The 17,190-nt window shown below is 41.3% G+C and overlaps 1 protein-coding gene across 1 annotated transcript; it reads left to right on the top strand.

The window, feature by feature from the left end:
• The first annotated feature begins 201 nt into the window (after positions 1–201).
• Positions 202–12,150, top strand: chchd1 (coiled-coil-helix-coiled-coil-helix domain containing 1). The gene is made up of 3 exons (XM_085800942.1): positions 202–554; positions 4,751–4,869; positions 11,784–12,150. The coding sequence occupies exons 1-3, from the start codon at positions 416–418 to the stop codon at positions 11,892–11,894; spliced, it is 369 nt and encodes a 122-aa protein (XP_085657068.1). The 5' UTR covers positions 202–415; the 3' UTR covers positions 11,895–12,150.
• Positions 12,151–17,190: the final 5,040 nt, after the last annotated feature.

Genomic DNA, 17,190 nt, shown 5'->3' with positions numbered 1-17,190 from the left:
AAAAACAATTTTATTTTGGATAAGTATTTATTTGATCTTCTTTACTTCAATGTTTTTTTTATATACATATATATATATATATATATTTATATATATACACATGGTAAGCATAAACTCTTTGTATATATATTTTTTTCCCCCTGGCACAACAGTATTGTTCTGTACATAAATGTTAATAAAGTTTAAAAAAAAAAAAAAAAGGGTTGGTTTTACGACAGCACATTGCGTTTTGCGGCGAAACATGGCGCTGTCCTGAGGAGCTCGGTGAAGGAGCGAGGTTTCCAAGTGACGACTGTCGGTTTCTTCCTCTCTGGTCGCTCCCATTCCCAGCTCTTCCCTCCGCTCCGCCGAGGCCGAGGCCGGGGCCGAGCTCAGACTCACGTCGTGAGCAGCGGGTGACGGTGCAGGAGGCGACATGGCGGCGCAGGGAGGCGTCGTGTTCCAGGAGAAGGTCAGCAGGCTGCTCAGCAAACAGGACGGCAGACCGGTGCTGAAACCCAACAGGGCTCTGGCTCTCAAAGACGCTGTAGCCAACCGCAAACTCAAGAAAGGAGGTAGGAAGGCAACGAAGGGCAGACCAGTGTACTCAGAGACCCCGGCTGTTTGTAGGAATGTCACCAGTCTAATCAAATATAGACCTACTATCCAAAAAAAAAAGTGTTACTTTACCCTCAGGTTAAAGGGATAGTCTAAACATCTTGACAAATTCGCCTATTGCCATAATCTCTATAGTCATAGGGGTAGGTTCATTACTTTTGATTATCAGTGTATCTTGTTTTGAGATCAGCGGGGCAGAGACGTGAGCTGCTCAGTGAACACAATAGAGCTCCGGACCCCACGTGACCTCCAGCGTTCGAGCGGCCATTTTGGCAGGAAACTGGCCAGCTTGGAAGCATTGACTGTAAGCGCCGAAGCCGTCTGAGTTCACATGATCTCACTTTAATTCCAACACATTGGACTTAATATAAAAAAAACTAAATTGATCAAATATTACCGACCTTTATAATGCCCCCGGGGTGCTTTTCAAAAATATTTTCGCCGAACAGGACGTCCTAGACCTGCAGTATCTGGACACAGCTACCTGATCAACTACTCTACAAGCGTACAAAAGCCGGCTTTATGCTCTTTGTGCTCCACAAAATGACACAAGCAGGAAAGAAAAGAAAGAGGCAAACACATATAAGATGTGAGTCTCCTTCGCCTCCAGCCTTTCCAAGCTGACCCAGAGCCGGTCGCAGCGCACCGCCGCATCCGCCGCATCCGCCGCGGGCTGATCAGCACCGGGGAGAGCTCCCGGCCGGCACCCCGATAGCACCCCGGACAGCTACGAGCTAACGTTAGCCATGCTACACTGCATTAACTGGGATGATACGACACTTACCCCTCTAGTGAGGATACAGCAGGTTTTTGCTGGTAGATTCCAAGCTGGACGTTCATCACAAAGCCAGACTGTGTCCATGTGTAACCCTCCAGGCTTCTGTATGCTTTTAGAGCAGGGCGATGCAAAGTTGATCAGGTAGCCTAACTTAGCTGTGTCCGCATACTGCAGGTCTGGGACGTCCGCCGGCGGCCGGAGATACTTTTGAAAAGCACCCCGGGGGCATTATAAGGGTCGGTAATATTTAATCTATTTAGTTTTTTTATATATTAAGTCCAATGTGTTGGAATGAAAGTGAGATCATGTGAACAGACAGCTTAAAATCTTCCATTTTACTGCCAAAATGTTATGCAGCTGTTCTCCTGGTCCACCGATCCACGTCTGCCCTCCTCCCGCACTATCTACATGTACAGTCACATTGTTTACGTTACGTTGTGTGTTTTAATGAATCCTGTAACACACACAGTGTGACCGCGGTACCGACAGAGTGACAGGCAGGCTCATTGTCAATGTGCAGAGGGATGAAATGACAGCTGTTACTCCCCACAGTGACTCCCGACACTTAAACCTAGTTGCTTCTATACTGAAAAACCCTGACATGTCAAGCTTTAGGGTGTGTTAGAGGACTAATTTATCCGTCTAACCATCATAACTATGACACCTGAAACGGTAAACACAGCTGATCGATCGAAAAAAAATTACGCCAGAGTGAATTTTCTCTGTCACTGAAAACGGCTGGTTCTTGAACGTAACTCGGTCAAAGTAGACGTATCCTCAATATGTTTTGCAGTTCTGTTAGGTCATACTACATGCTGACAAAGTTATACATATAAAACTTGTATGGGCTCGGAGAAAATCGCTTTGTTACTCTCGTTCCGCACCCGGCTCTCCCCTGTATCTACTCTACGAAAATCTGCTGATTCCTGCCAAAATGGCGTCGCTGTCAGTTTCAGGGCTGCGTGACGTCAGCGTGACGTCAGCTCCCGGAGCTCTATGGAGGTGAATGGTACAGGTCCCCTGTCCCTCAAAACTCACCAAATACACAACAATCCAACAACTCTAAAACTGTGCAAACTGTTTTTAGATCGGCGGGGCAGAGACGTGAGCTCTGGTGGTATTTCCGCCTTTCCCTCATCAAACTCATCAAATACACAATCCAACAACTCCAAAACACTCCTGTGGACAAGTAGTGACCTGCATATTCACCATGCTATGAAATAAACATTTAACATTATGAGAGAGAGGTGTTTTTGAGGCAACAGATGGAACTACATTACAAACATGGTTGCTGGGTGGAGTGATTTCAAAAGCACAGGTAGTTCAGTTTATGTTTCATGCATCGTAATGTTAGATAATTATAGGCCTACATGATTATTTTATAGTGTGGCGAATGTGCAGGACACAACTTGTCCACGGGAGCATTTTGGCATCATTGGATTGCAGATTGCAAAAAAAACATGTACCGATAATTAATGGTAATGAACCTACTCTTATTGCTATAGAGATTATGGCAATAGGTGAATTTGCCAAAATGATGAACTATCCCTTTAACCTAGACTTAGGGCCAAAGTTTCCATCATAACAATTATTTACACCTGTGCTGACCAGTGGCACACAACAAGAGAAACAACAGGAAGACGTGACTCATAACTACAGCATTGATGGAGGACAGAGCTTATAGAGACTGCAGCCATTTTTCTTTTCTGGTCACTGGAACTCTCCTAAAAGATGAATATATTCTCCTGGAGTAGTGATAGCACAGTGGGTGGATGTGTGTACCATGGAGGTTTTGTCCTAACAGCCACCTGTAGCCTACTGTGTGGTGTCAGTTTGGCCTTGAATGTGTTGTCCCTCAGCTCCTTGTGCTGTCAGGAGATGCACACATGACGGATCGCCTTGTGTTCATCTGAACGTAGCTCGGCTCCATGTGATCTCATGAAGGAGGAGTTTGATTCATTCTCACAGCAGCCAGCTACACTACGGTGCTACTGTAGGCTATATCATGTACACAGGCTCAGCCCAGAGGGAGAACTAAACCATACAAGCTCCCTTAGCGTGCGTGTGTTGGTGTGGCAGGTTAAACAAAGGAATGAGATGGGGTGGATTTCATGTACACAGCCAATAGCGAGCTTGGTGGGGTGGGCGGTTATAAACAGGATTTGCCCATTTCCTGGTTTCAGATGCCTGGCACTATAGCAACCTCATTTCCTTTGACTGATCTTACAGGAAGGTGATCCAGTAGCATGTGGGTTAAGTTTTCTTTAACAACACCAACCTGAATGGTTGAGGATGAACTTTCTGACCAATATTGTCCTATAATTATTGATTTATAGAGGAATTTTATTTTTTTATTTTTTTTACCTCAATTACAATTCATGAAGGATCACTCCTCACATTCAGCCGAGTGATTATTGTCCAGATGATTAAACAAGTTGATGGTTTAGTTCATGTTATGTTCACCACTGTCTGGTAATCATGGCTGATAAGACCCAATCAGGAAGCCTGTGACTGTGTCATTGTTTCCAAGTCTCTCAACACCTAGCTGGAGTTCTCAAAGTAAAACTGGGCCGTCACTGTTTCCACATCTCCATTTTAGGGGCTGAAAAGAAAACTCCAGAGTGGTGTGGAGGCCGAGTGTAGCAGCTGTAGTAGAAAGTCCTGTGTTTTAAAACTAAACCATATTAGTGTGGAAGTAGTGTGAGGCGTCCAAATGTCAGGTCATTTATATCACTAGCATCATCTTGAGTTAATGTGATGTAAGTTAGTTAAATTTGGCCATGTGACTGAACATGAGGTAGCTTTTCTTTAACAGGGCAGTTCATGAATGCAGTAAGCAATATTAAAGGGATAGTTCAACATTTTTTCAAATTGGCCTATTGCCATAATATAATCCCTATAGTCTTTGTCGGTGCAAGCAATTTTTAGATCGGCAGCTACAACGGAGGCTCGCGGTATTTCCACGTTTTCCTCATCACACTAAATACACAATCCCAACAACTCCAAAACACTCTGTAATCGTAATATTACATTATTATCTCATGGCGTGGTGAATGTGCAGGTCACAACTTGTCCTCAAGAGCGTTTTGGAGTTGTTGGATTGTGTATTTGATGAGTTCGATGAGGGAGAAAGCGGAAATACCACGCATCGTGCAGAGCTCGCGTCTCTGCCCCGCCGATCTAAAAACAGCTTGCACTGACAATTTAAGGTATTTAACCCACAGTACTCCTAAGACTATAGAAATTATCGCAATAGAGGAATTTGACAAAATGTTGAAATATCCCTTTAAGTTGGAGAGAGGTTTAGTGGCTTGTGATACTTTGGGGTCTTTCCCTCAATCAAGTTGGAGTAAACCTGAAGCTTTGTGTCCACAGAGGCCACCTGTGTGACAGAGATGTCCGTCCTGATGGCCTGCTGGAAGCAGAAAAACTTTGTGGACAGTCTGTGTTCCAGGGAGACAAAGGCTTTCTACAGCTGTGTGGAGAAGGCTCAGGTACGTTCACACAGGCCCACAGGTGACCGGCCTTTTTGAATGCAGATTAGAAAATGACATGTTCACAGGAAGTGTCCCTTCATTAGTGCATTAGTGTCCCATTGCCATTCATTTTCAATGTACGCTGGTGACGATAAGCGACCTGAGGCGGTGAGCGACGAAAGTTGAGAGAGGCTCAACTTTATGCAAATGAGCAGCGGCGCAACCGTGGCAACAGCCAATTGCGGACTGGGATTCTCACAGCGGGAGATATTGAGAGAGCCTGAATGGACACAACTGCAGCGCAGCTTGAAAGTCCCGCCCCTTTGGTCGCTTGGTGCAACGGCCTGCTAGAGCTGGCAGGCGGCACGATAAGCAACCACAGGCAATTTTATCGCTTTTGGTGTGAACACACAGTAACTTTTTCTTTTACTAGGAGCACAGTGGCCCTTTAACTTGAAATTTTATGAGCACAAGCAGAAAATGTAGGGGCTTAAATCGACTTGCAGAGCAAATATTCACATAAAAATATAAAAAATATTCACATAAAAAATATTCACATTTCCTTTTCATTAATGATCCTCACACACATTGGCCTGACATCTGTAATGACAGATACCAGATTCTTTGAGTTGCCTCTTCCATTTTTTCACCAGTGTTGGGGGAAAAAAGAGGCAAATTTACTGGTTGCAGACAGGTAGATGAAATATTTACTTATACCGACTCAAATTTTAGGGGCAAAATGCCTCCATTTAGGGGCAGTCTGGAGACCCAGTGTAAGTCTGTCCGTTTTCTTACATCTGCACAGTGTATGAGAATAAGGCAACTGTTTGTTGTATCTCAGTGAGTTATTTCTGTTGGTGATGACAGACGACGCTCTGTATGATAAACATCCCTGTGTGTTGACAGTGGAGCGGACTGTGCAGCAGACTGTATAGAATGTCATTAACTAACATACAACACAGTCCCGGCTGTTTCCTGGGAGGAGCCACAACAACATCACCTCTTCCCCTCTCACCCACAGCTGTGTGCTGCACACTCCTCTATTTCCCCCTCCACACACAGCAGCATGTCAACACGTCCCCAAATTCATCTGCCCATTATTTAGTTTGTTGTTGTTTAGTAATTGTTTGGTAGAAAATGCTCATCATTACCTCCGCAAGGCCCAGGTGACATCATTAAACATCTTGCTTTGTCTGACCAACAATACACATGTCAAGTTTTTCAGCAAAGGGATACGGCAACATTTTTTTTCATGTCTTGCCTCACTCCAGAGTCCATGACCAGCAGATAGACACCATCCTTTCCACTGTGTGTGCAGTAACAAGGGAGATACAGGCAGAGCTGGCGCACCGCTAATTAGCTTAGCTCAAATGCTGGAAGTGTATAGGTAGTGTTAGCCTGCCTCCACCTAAAGTCATCAGAGAAACTCTTCAGCAACTCTAAACGGAAACCGGTGGGCTGATCTTCGTCTCAGAGCTGACAAAACTCTCCGGTAAGGCATCTTGAGCGGTCAAATGCCGCTAACGGGACGAGATCGGTCAAAACGGAGGGTTCAAGCAAAGACGCTTTATTTTGGTTCAAGCTAGCTACATTCAGGGTAGGTTAGCTTCCTATTTCAAAGTAAAAGCACAAATTCTATCGTCATGGTTTTCTGTATGTAAAGGGCAACGGTTGTTTTATTTTGTGAAAGTAACCGGAAGTACGTTGGTCACAACGGCTAGCTTGAGTAGCGCCGAATTCGTCCAAACAAAATTGCAAACAGCTGGTATTTAGACAAATTAACGACACACTGCTGATCTAAACGGCTACTTTCTCACCTAAACATGTTTGAAATGTGGATAAAGTGATATATTATATAGTGTGTATGTATATATATATATATATATATACATATATATATATATATATATATATATATACATACATATACATACATATACATCAGCTTCTGACTGCTGATTTCGGCTCAGGTAGGAGGCAGGCTAACACTACCTATACACTTCCAGTGTTTGAGCTAAGCTAATTAGCGGTGCACCAGCTCTGCCTGTATCTCCCTTGTTACTGCACACACAGTGGAAAGGATGGTGTCTATCTGCTGGTCATGGACTTGGGAGTGAGGCAAGACACAAAAAAAATGTTGGCGTATCCCTTTAAAGCACAGAAAAGCAGCTGGTTTTTCTTTCATTCAGGTTTGATGTATTTGTTTATTAATAGAGGCAGCAGCACCTCTAAATGAAATCCTACAGGATGAACTTCTAGAGTGCTGAACTGTCAGATACTGTGGTGGCATGACAAGGGTCCAGGATTTAAGAAGTGTTCATAATTAAGCAATATTACCCGAGAGGGTGTGCTTTAACGTCATTTGAGCACGACGGTGATGCGGTCAGCAATCCGCAAGCATCACCGAAGTGCTCAAATTACGTTTAAGCACACCCTCGAGGGTAATATTGCGATTATACAACAATTACCAACAAAATAAAGCGTATAATTAAATAAATATTCATGTTGATGGACGTTTTAATCTCAAAATTTAAAGTTTTTTGCAAGTGTGCTTCCCGTTTCCATGGAAATAAATGGGGTCTGACTAATAACTGAAACACAATCAGTCACGTCAGTAGACTCCTATGTGTAATGGAACCTAGTTCACCTTTACAGCAAATAGTCCGAACCTTAGTAACGACCTAGCAACAGAAAGCTTTTCTAGTCCCAGATGAGTGAACTCTGAGCTGACGTTCATGTTTTAACGCGGTCTCGGATTTTCCCGAACTAAATCAACACAGCACAAACTCGCTCCAGTTATAACAAAGATGCCGTTTTTTTCCTTTCACAGATGTAGCTTCTACAACCGCAAACTCTGCATGTAAATGAAGTTATAGCGCCGTGTCGCCGACACAGCTGATAGAGAAAGACAAACGATTACTCCAGATTATTTAAAAGCCCAAAAGGCGCAAGAGAGAGAAACATACAGGTAATCACCTCCGTTTTATCCAATGAAATATTCAGCTCCAGGCCATATTTTAAAAAAAACATATTCACCGCGATCACAACTCGTGTCTCTCCGACTTTGTAACGTTACACACATGGGAGGGAGACAATCCTCGGCTGTAACGGGGAAGTTTACAATATATTAACAAAAAATAAAATAACATAATTGTTCTATAAATGTGACTTTGGCAGCTGTCAGGAACAACCTACAGGAGGTCAATGTAGTTTGTGATTTATTTTCATGAGTAATAAATGACGTTTTTTAAAATAAAAGGGGGAAAAATCCATGTTGCCATGGAGATGTGTAAACAACATGACATGGCGAAGTAATATTTTCAGTGATGAGTCAGCCGTGCTGTAGTCTCGCCTGCCAGACCCTCCGTGCTGTAATGCTGATTTGAGCACGTTCTAAATGTCTTATTGACCAATCAGATTGCTTGGTCGGAACTACTTGTTGTATAATTAAGATTAATTAACGATTGTCCCGTGTTCATTTGTCTTCTATTTTTAGATTTTTTTTTTGTGTATTTATTTTTATTGCTTTTTTAACAGAAAAATAGATACATATTAGCAAGAGATGGTGGTGCTAAACAGAACAGTACAGGTTTTTTTGACAGAGTTTCTTCTGACATGAGACAAACAGGACATATTCATGGTTGCAGTGACGTCACGTCGAAGGGACCGCCGCCATATTTGTGTCCGATTTGACAGGTCTCCTCATATGACAGCATGCAAACCACAGGATGGAAATGACCGTTTCTTGACAAAATGACAGGGTTTCATACATCCTGTCTGGGTTTATATCTCTATAACAACAGACTAACTCTATATTATCACACTTATTACACAGTTTATTAATTAATTAATTAATTTGAGACGTAATGTTGATCAAAGCCCTTAGTCCGGTCACTTCTCCGCTGTTTGCTCCTCACCCTCCTCCTGTCGACTCGTGTGTAGTTGTTTTCAATGGGCTTTTGATAATCAATCAGTAGATTGATGAAGTATCATGTAAATGTTACGATGTGGACATTTATGTCGTCCTGTCTGTCATAAGAGATGACGGTTACGGGACACGTTTGTGTCACGGACTCGCGGTGGCACAGACACTCTGGTCACAGCTGTGACACTGCGCTGGCCCGTCCGCTCTGTCCGCTCTGATCGCAGGTTTGATTCCAGCAGCGGTGAGGGAGGCAGAGAGCCTCCACTCTCCCTCTAACGAGCTACAAGTCATTTTTCTAACATCACAATTAGTCTGAAGCTGGTAAAAATGAAACACAAGGTAAAAATCCTTGATAGCTCTTCTGCCCTGCTCCGCTGATCAGAGCGGCGTCCCTAGCAACGGCCCGTTTTACTTAGCAACGGTCTGTTATACAGAAATAAAAGACCCTAAATGCAGAATCAGTGAGTAATTAATAAGAAAGTAATCAAAATGCAGAATTCAATATTATTAAAAAAAAAAGTGAATCCCCTCTTTTTGTGAGACTTGTCACAGCCCACGCTGCACTGATAGACTGCCTGCAGTCAACTATTTATTCCGCCTATAACTTTACGTCTTTTGGGATGGAATAAAACTGCAGTCCGGGGTTTTTTTGGCGACTGCTATCACAGTCAACAGCACAATATAATCCTGGCATCTTTCAAATAACCTCAATTTTCGGTCTCTTGCTGATTTCCTCCTACTATTCCACTTGTTCTGGTAACGTGACGCTGTGATCTGTGCCCAGATTGCCCTGATTCAGACACAAATATGGCGGCGCAGAAACACAGTGACGTCATGTGAATCTAATGAATAGTATGTATAAAATAAATGGCACTAGAATAGAATACTAGAACTAGATAGAACTAGAATAGAGGGTATGCGTTTACGTCACGTTGCCCTCGGCAACGCCCCGTTCGATCGGACTGAGTGGCAAAACAAGCGTTCCTCAACGTGCTGGCGGATAGCGATGGACTCATAAACTGGATAAAATATCTTATATGAAAACAAATTGATGTCAAAAAGAATCGACAACCAGCTCCCCAAAACCGTCTGCTCCACGGACACTTCCTGTAACACACAGTGTGACCGCCGCACCTGCAGAGTGACTGACAGGCTCACTGTTAATGTGCAGAGGGACGAGATTACAGCTGTTACTGTCGTCCTGACAGTGACTCCCGACACTCAAACACGAGCTGCTTTTATTCTGAAAAACTCTGAGCAGTCAAACTGTAGGATGTGTTAGAGGACTAATTTATCTGTCTAAACATCAGAACTACGACACCTGAAACGGTAAACACAGCTGATCGATCGAAAAAAATGACCGCTCCAGTGAATTTACTTTCCGTCATTGAGAACAGGTTCTTGAATGTAACTCGGTCAAAGTGAGACGTATCCTCAAGATTTCTAGCAGCTCTGTTAGGTCATGCTGCTGCTTTACATGCTGGCAAAGCTAGACATGTCAGACTTGTGTGGGCTCGGAGAAAATCGCTTCGTTACTTGCTCGTTTTTTAACTTTGGCGGCTCTGCCACTCGTCTTTTTGCCACTCAGTGGACGTTCCACAGCGACTTCCGAGTACCGTGACGTCATGTGCATACCCTCTATAGCACTAATTCAGTTTTTAGACATTAAATCGAGAAAAGGTTGCCAGACTTTAAAAATATTTCCTCTTTGGCAGATATAATATACCTGATTTTCTCCAAGTGTAAGTGATCCTTAAAAAGGTTTAAAAGGCATTGAATTCATTAATCTAAAAACAAGGCCTTAATTGGCATTAAAATGTCTTAAATCAATTTTTCAAAAGTCTTAAAAATGTTAACACATGGTAAGTGGTATTTTATGGTTGTAATTAGTCTCAAATCTCTAAATAATTGGTAACATTTCGACATAGAGAAGTTAGTGGCGACCGTCAACGCTAAATTTCTCACCGCCTCCAGCTCCCGAGTCAGTGTTTTTTTTTCCCGGACTTTTTATGCATTTATTTTGAAAGGACAGCTGGAAAGAGACACAATCCAATGTTCATGTAGCAGTCACTTTACCTTGGATCACATAGGAAAGTGGGTAAAATTGTCCCTAACCCTATGTAATTGATGTGGTGTTTTTTTTTTTCTTTTTTCTGCATTTGTGTTTATTATGAAGTCGGTCTTAAATTTAATTTCAAGTGGCTTTAAAAAAGTCTTAAAAAGTCTTAAATTTAACTTGGCTTAAGCTGTAGGAACCCTGTGTAGGAGCACTTTCAGTTTTCCAAGACTGTAAAATTAGCTTTCTGGCTGACATGTTGAAAGGGAATTCTATTTTTAGATTTTAATTCTGAGATAAAATGTCCATGTTAGTTTCTAAAATATTCAGTAAACTTCAACTTAATTAACAAACATGTTTGGTCTAATCTTTGTCGGGACTAATCAAGTCAAGGACGGTGAAGTCTTGAAGTCCAGTCTAGTCTAATTCCTCCAATACAAGTCCATTAGAAAGTAACCCAAAGAGAAAACCCTTCACAGCCTCGTTACGTACAACAGCCTGCAACATATCTCATTCTACTGTGACATTTCAGTGAAGAGCAGAACAAAAGTTGAAACCTGGCAGTGTTGTTAAAGCTCAGCTCAGCTCAGAGCAGCAGAGCTGAGCTGCTGTGGATTGTCAACGTGTCAGGACTCAGTATTTCTGCTGACTCACCAGCCTCAGCATCGTTTCCTTGTTCCTTGTACTGAGCTCACTAAATGTATCTTGTACTCACTCATCATTTTATGTTTGAATGTGTTTTTTTTCTCTCACTTATTTGAGACAGCAGTGAAACTAGTTGTGAGTTACAGTAGTATACTACAATGTTGACAAAGCTCATTACTCATGTCTGAGCTCAAGAGTGTGAACAACGCTGCTCTTTTTTGCTCCTGATGTGCAGATTATGGTTTTATAAAGACATCAACTCACTTAAAAAAAACTCTGGTAACAAATCATCTTCCTCTTTAACAGGCTGCAATGAAGAATAAATCAGATCAGACCAGCATGCAGGGAGGACGTCTGCACCCGAAACAAGCCACCACCCTGCTGAAGAGATACCCCAACCTGCGCACTGAAGTCTAGGAGGACTGTGTGTGTGTGTGTGTGTGCATATTTCAGTTTGGACTGTGTGGCTGTTGGACTGGGTTTCTTCATGAAACCATGCTCTCAGCTACTGTACCAATGATACCATATAAAATCCTTAAATGAAGCGGACCACTGGAAAGACTGATTTCAGCGCACACCACAACATGTACCTATTTGCTGCCCAGTTGTGTGTTACAGCTTTTGTTTTCACAATACATTGTGTTTTATGATAGTAAATAAAATGTGACTTTCTCCTCGTGTCCTGAATTGGCTCTGGTGAAAGTGACGCCATCTTGTCTCAACCCAATTTAGCAGAGTGGTCTCATTCAGAGCAGAGATGTTATTAGTGAATGTGATGGAATTATTCTTCTTGGGTTTCATAGCTGCTCGCTGGGAAATTACCATTATCACTGACCACTGAAATGACTCATGGCTGCGGTGGAAGCTGAGATAGTCCATCAGACAGACAGGGTTACATGGACCACCTGTAGTGGAACTTCCTGAATGGATGTAAGTTCCACACTTTACACAGTCTGTGATGTAAAGTGACAACTTTTTAATAAACTAAATATATTTAGCATTAGCATTAGCACAATGCCATTTCTCCACAGAGCTATCGCATTCTGGCCCCCCTGAGCTCCGCCTCGTACTGATGGTGTTGGCACAGAGATCATTTCATGTCGATGTTGCCAACGTAACCAGATGTAAATATTTATATATTTATAAATACATATAATATATATATTATAAAACAATTATTTATATTCTATTTTTAAAAATTCTGTAAAATGAATCTTCTTCTGCTCCCCTCTAGATGTTCTGTGGATGTATTATTTTTGAAAAATGTATATAGTAAGTAAGTAAATCGTTATTTATATAGCACCCATCATAGTACGCGTACACAGAGTGCTTCACATTATGTAAAAAAGACATTCAATCACACAAACACTATAAAACACATTTGGAACTTAAACATTTTAGATATGTACAATGTACAGTGGTAAATCGGCAACTCTTGTTTTGTCTTGGCTTGTCTGTATAGATGTGTTTTTAATTGACCCTTGAAACTAACAACAGACTGGGCTGATCTCAGATCGGGTGGGAGCGCATTCCACAGCCTAGGGGCCACTGCCCCAAAAGACCGTTAATCGTTTTGATGAAAAAGTTGTAGCTATAACATTTAGGTTTGTTAGTTTTACATAATTTTGCCGATGTGATGCTTGACCACCTGACTTCTTCGACGTAAAGACACAAGCTGCATGTCTGTCTCTGGTTGACCCAGTGGAGGAGACCAAACTCCCCTAGAGCCATGGGAGGTCACTTTTACATCAACATCAATCAATCAAGCCCTTTTATCACAGCCTGGTTACTCTCCTCATGCTTGCCAGGCTGTATTCGAAACCGCCTATTGATATACTGCCTCCTACATAGTCTACTACATTTTGGTCAAATCAGTTCATACAACCAGGCAGTTTCGAATACAGCCAAAGATGCTGATTACGATACAGAATTGTTCGACACGTGAAGCTCAAGTGACCTCTGAGGATTGTGAGGGTCTGCAGCAGCTCTCTGTGACGATAACCACTGGAAAGCAGGATATGGTCTACAGTATAAGTGCATTATTTTTCATTTTTCAAATGAAGAGTTCATTTGCAAAAGCAGATAACTAAAAAATATTTGAAAATTTTTAATTATTATTTACACCAGGTGATATCAGTCAAACCAAAGTTGAGTGGCTTTGACCAAGGAGATGAGATGTACAAAAACAGATGTAACTCAAAAAAATAAAGCTTTATTGAAAACAACACTATGTAAAGAATAATTCAAAAGCATCAGCTCATTTTTTTCAAAATGGCACTTATCTGCTTTTGCAAATGAACTCATATAGGTTACTAAGAAATGTACCAACCCTTATTTTTCAGGCTATTGATACATATAAAAGCTAAATAATGAGCAAAATCAAAATAACAGGAAATTGTAATTAATTGAAATTGGGGAATTTCTGAGTAAAATAGTGAACCATTGTATTTCAACTGTTAATACTGGTCTAAGCCATGATGCGATGCTGTACTCAAATCAACCTGAGTCTCCACTGGGATTCAGCCATATACAGTAACCTCTCTATCATAGCATATCGTATCATATCATATATCACATATCACATCATCACCGACAGAAAATATATTTCACACTGACACCTATTCAGGTTGTTCCTGTGATGCCTCGTACTTTTTTATTGACCTACCTCCACTTCGATTCTTTCCCACGGGTCTTGTTTTTTTTTTTTTGCACTTGGTTTCTGTCAGAAATATTGACATTGTGCTGACAATGTGAGTGTGGATTCGGCTTCATGTTTTGTCTGAGGCACAGGAAGGATCTCGTGCTATGTTTGCACCCACCATTGTCAGAATGTGGAGTTTTTTTTTGCTGTGTCCTGGTTTATCTGCCCGTCATTACAGAGAGCCATTCCCCCGCCCTGCTTATCACTTCCTCCCAAACGTCTAGACTACAGAAGAAACTTCAAACATCAGCCTGCAGCACGCACTCACTCACTCACTCACTCATGTTCATCACACTAAACGTTATGTTCATTTCCACATCAGCAGCCCTCATGTGCAACAGATCATCAAGATGGACTGTGACAGCTCATTTCCAGATGTGTAACTGCTGGTGCTTGGCATATACACAGGAATGGAGAAGTTCCCTTTTTTTTATTATTTTTTTTATTATTTATTTATTCCACTTTGGTTCAGAGAATTCACCTTACAAATCAACAATACATAAGTGGGTTTTTCCCCCTCCCGTCCCACCCGATGTCTCCCCCACAAACAAAACTACCAAACAAATTTACAAAACAAAACAAAAAAAATTAAGTAAAAGTATTAATAGCAATCATAATAATAATAATGTATATATATATATATATATATATATATATATATATATATATATATATATATGTATAATAATACAATTTTAAAAAATAATTGAAGAAAAGAATTATAAATCATTTATCCAAAATCACATTATCAGCATGAGCACATACATAAAGCAGTTAGAAAAAAATACATATTTTAATCTAGTGATGTACAATTCATATTTTCAAAACGCGATATAAGAGGTTGCCAGTGTTCATAGAATTTATCTGTGGATCCCCGAAGTGTAAATTTGACCTTCTCTAGCTTCAAAATGTCATCAGGTCTTTCAGCCAGGAATCTTTTGAAGGTGGTAAAGGGTCTTTCCATTGTAAAAGAATTTGACGGCGAGCTATCAAAGATGAGAAGGAGAATACATTTTTCTGTACTGAGTTCAATTTAATCTTAATTCCTGGAGTGCCAAACATAGCTATCTCTGGTGATGGCTCAATGTTCAACTCCAGTACTTCTGTTAAAAATGTAAAAAAAAAAAAAAAGAAGTTCACATTTAACTTTATTGTCCACCTAAATGGCAATTACATTACACACAGACAACCCATACAAGTGGACAAGAAATAACAAATAGGTTGCAATAAAAACAAATAGAATAAACACAGAAAACCTACTTTTCACAGGATTTCACAAATTGCGATGGGAGCAGATCAAATTATAAATTCAATGGGTGTGAAGCATCCCCAGATATCTGCCTGGCCTTCCTTGTCAAATATCTCCCAGAGATGTTGTTGTGTCTTGCCAACCACCTTCCCTGCAACATTAAAGGGATAGTAGCATTTTTTTTTAAGTGGGGTTGTATGAACTACTAGAATTCAAGCCTATTTTTTAGGCCTTTTCTCGAAAATTGCATATCCATAATAAAATGAGTATATCTCTGCAACCACAAGGTCTATTTGAATACTTTTGGTGTCATAGTAAAGGGGAAAAAATGAGGAATTGCTGAGATGTGTAAATTTCAGTATATCTGTTACTGGTGAAGAGTAAATGAAGATGACACACAGAAAAAGAATTAATAAAATTAATATTCGCCTAAAAAAAAATCATATTTTTGATGAGTGCCCTTTAGAATAATGCTGATGAAGCTCAAACTCTCTATAAAATCATTGTACAACATGTGAACATTGTCTCTGCAGTGGTTGATTCTGATTAATTGAAGCAGGACAAAATTATTGAGATTTTACTACAAAATATCCAGGCGAACTTTCCAAAATGTCCATTTTTGGCACAGCTTGGAACCACCTGCTACTATAAACTATTGTTTAATCTTTATTTTCACACAATTTGGATAAACTAACTGAAAATAAATCTACTGGAACCGATTGTAAATAACTAACATAGTGGATTCAGTGTCTCTGCGTACTGCTGCACTCAGAGCAGCTTGTTTGGGTGGGTTTGGCTTTCAGCCTCTATCTCTGCAGCGGAGTGGTCGATTCGAGTGAGTGGCGGCTCATTTTAACCAATAGAGAGAGAGGAATGACGCTAGACCCAGGTCGATGTGATTGGCCGCACTGGCAGCCATGTGACAGCCATGAACCAATCAGATCAGCAGATCCACGTGCAGGCCAACGTGGGGTTGTATGCGCGCGCACCAGGCTTCCGTGTAGGGTCCTAGAGCCGTCGTGTTTCGGCCCGGCTGATTCAGATGTACACACTAGGCAGAGTTCAACTGAAAATATTGTGGATTTACCCATAACACAACCTTTTCACGGCAAAACAGCAAAGGTAAGAGCAAATGTACGACCATGTTTTGGCCACGCAGTGTCTGTTTTTGCTCGACTTTGCTGGTTGTTGTCTTCTCCCTCTGCCGTGCTGCTGCTAGCTGCTGTGTTAGCTGCTGTTGTTGGGGGACGCCCCGATGTTCACGTTCAGATGAGCGGTCGCTGATGTGTTTTGCATAATGTACAGTAGTATACGAGCCAGAAATGTGGCGACTGGGTCCACACAGAGGTGCTTTATGAAGTTTGATGTCTAGTTGTTTGTTTGAGTAAGTTAGTGTTTGGGCTGTGTTTGGGTCATATGGTTTTTACACGTTGTAGCCCAGCTTCTGCTGTTTAATTTGACATATAATATGACCATATCCTTTCATAATCAGTGCACTGGGGGCTCTGTTATTGTTATGCATGTCTTCAAGTCCCCCAAATGGGGGACTCTGGATTTTATTGCAGTAGAAGACTCTCTGCACTCCTCCCGTTAGCAACGCCAGCCCATAGCCCTGCCCAGAGATTTACAACATACAGTGTTGTGAACAGACCCAAAGACACGGCCTATTTTCGCGGCCTAAAAGAGGTTTTACCTGAAAAAAATACACAGTTCCATTGTTCACTATAATATAATTTTTTCCAGCCCCTCAAAGTGCAGGAAAA

The sequence above is a fragment of the Trachurus japonicus genome, chromosome 15 (assembly GCF_045865225.1).
Source record: "Trachurus japonicus isolate A0001 chromosome 15, Traja_1.0".
In the NCBI taxonomy this organism is placed as follows: Eukaryota; Metazoa; Chordata; class Actinopteri; order Carangiformes; family Carangidae; genus Trachurus; species Trachurus japonicus.
This window is presented reverse-complemented; position numbering and strand designations above follow the sequence as displayed.

Excerpts from the sequence above, each read along its gene's own strand:
- chchd1 (XM_085800942.1), top strand. The coding sequence starts at position 416 with ATGGCGGCGCAGGGAGGCGTCGTGTTCCAGGAGAAGGTCAGCAGGCTG. Across the intron at positions 555-4,750 it reads CCGCAAACTCAAGAAAGGAG|AGGCCACCTGTGTGACAGAG; the intron begins GTAGGAAGGCAA and ends TTGTGTCCACAG. Across the intron at positions 4,870-11,783 it reads GCTGTGTGGAGAAGGCTCAG|GCTGCAATGAAGAATAAATC; the intron begins GTACGTTCACAC and ends CCTCTTTAACAG.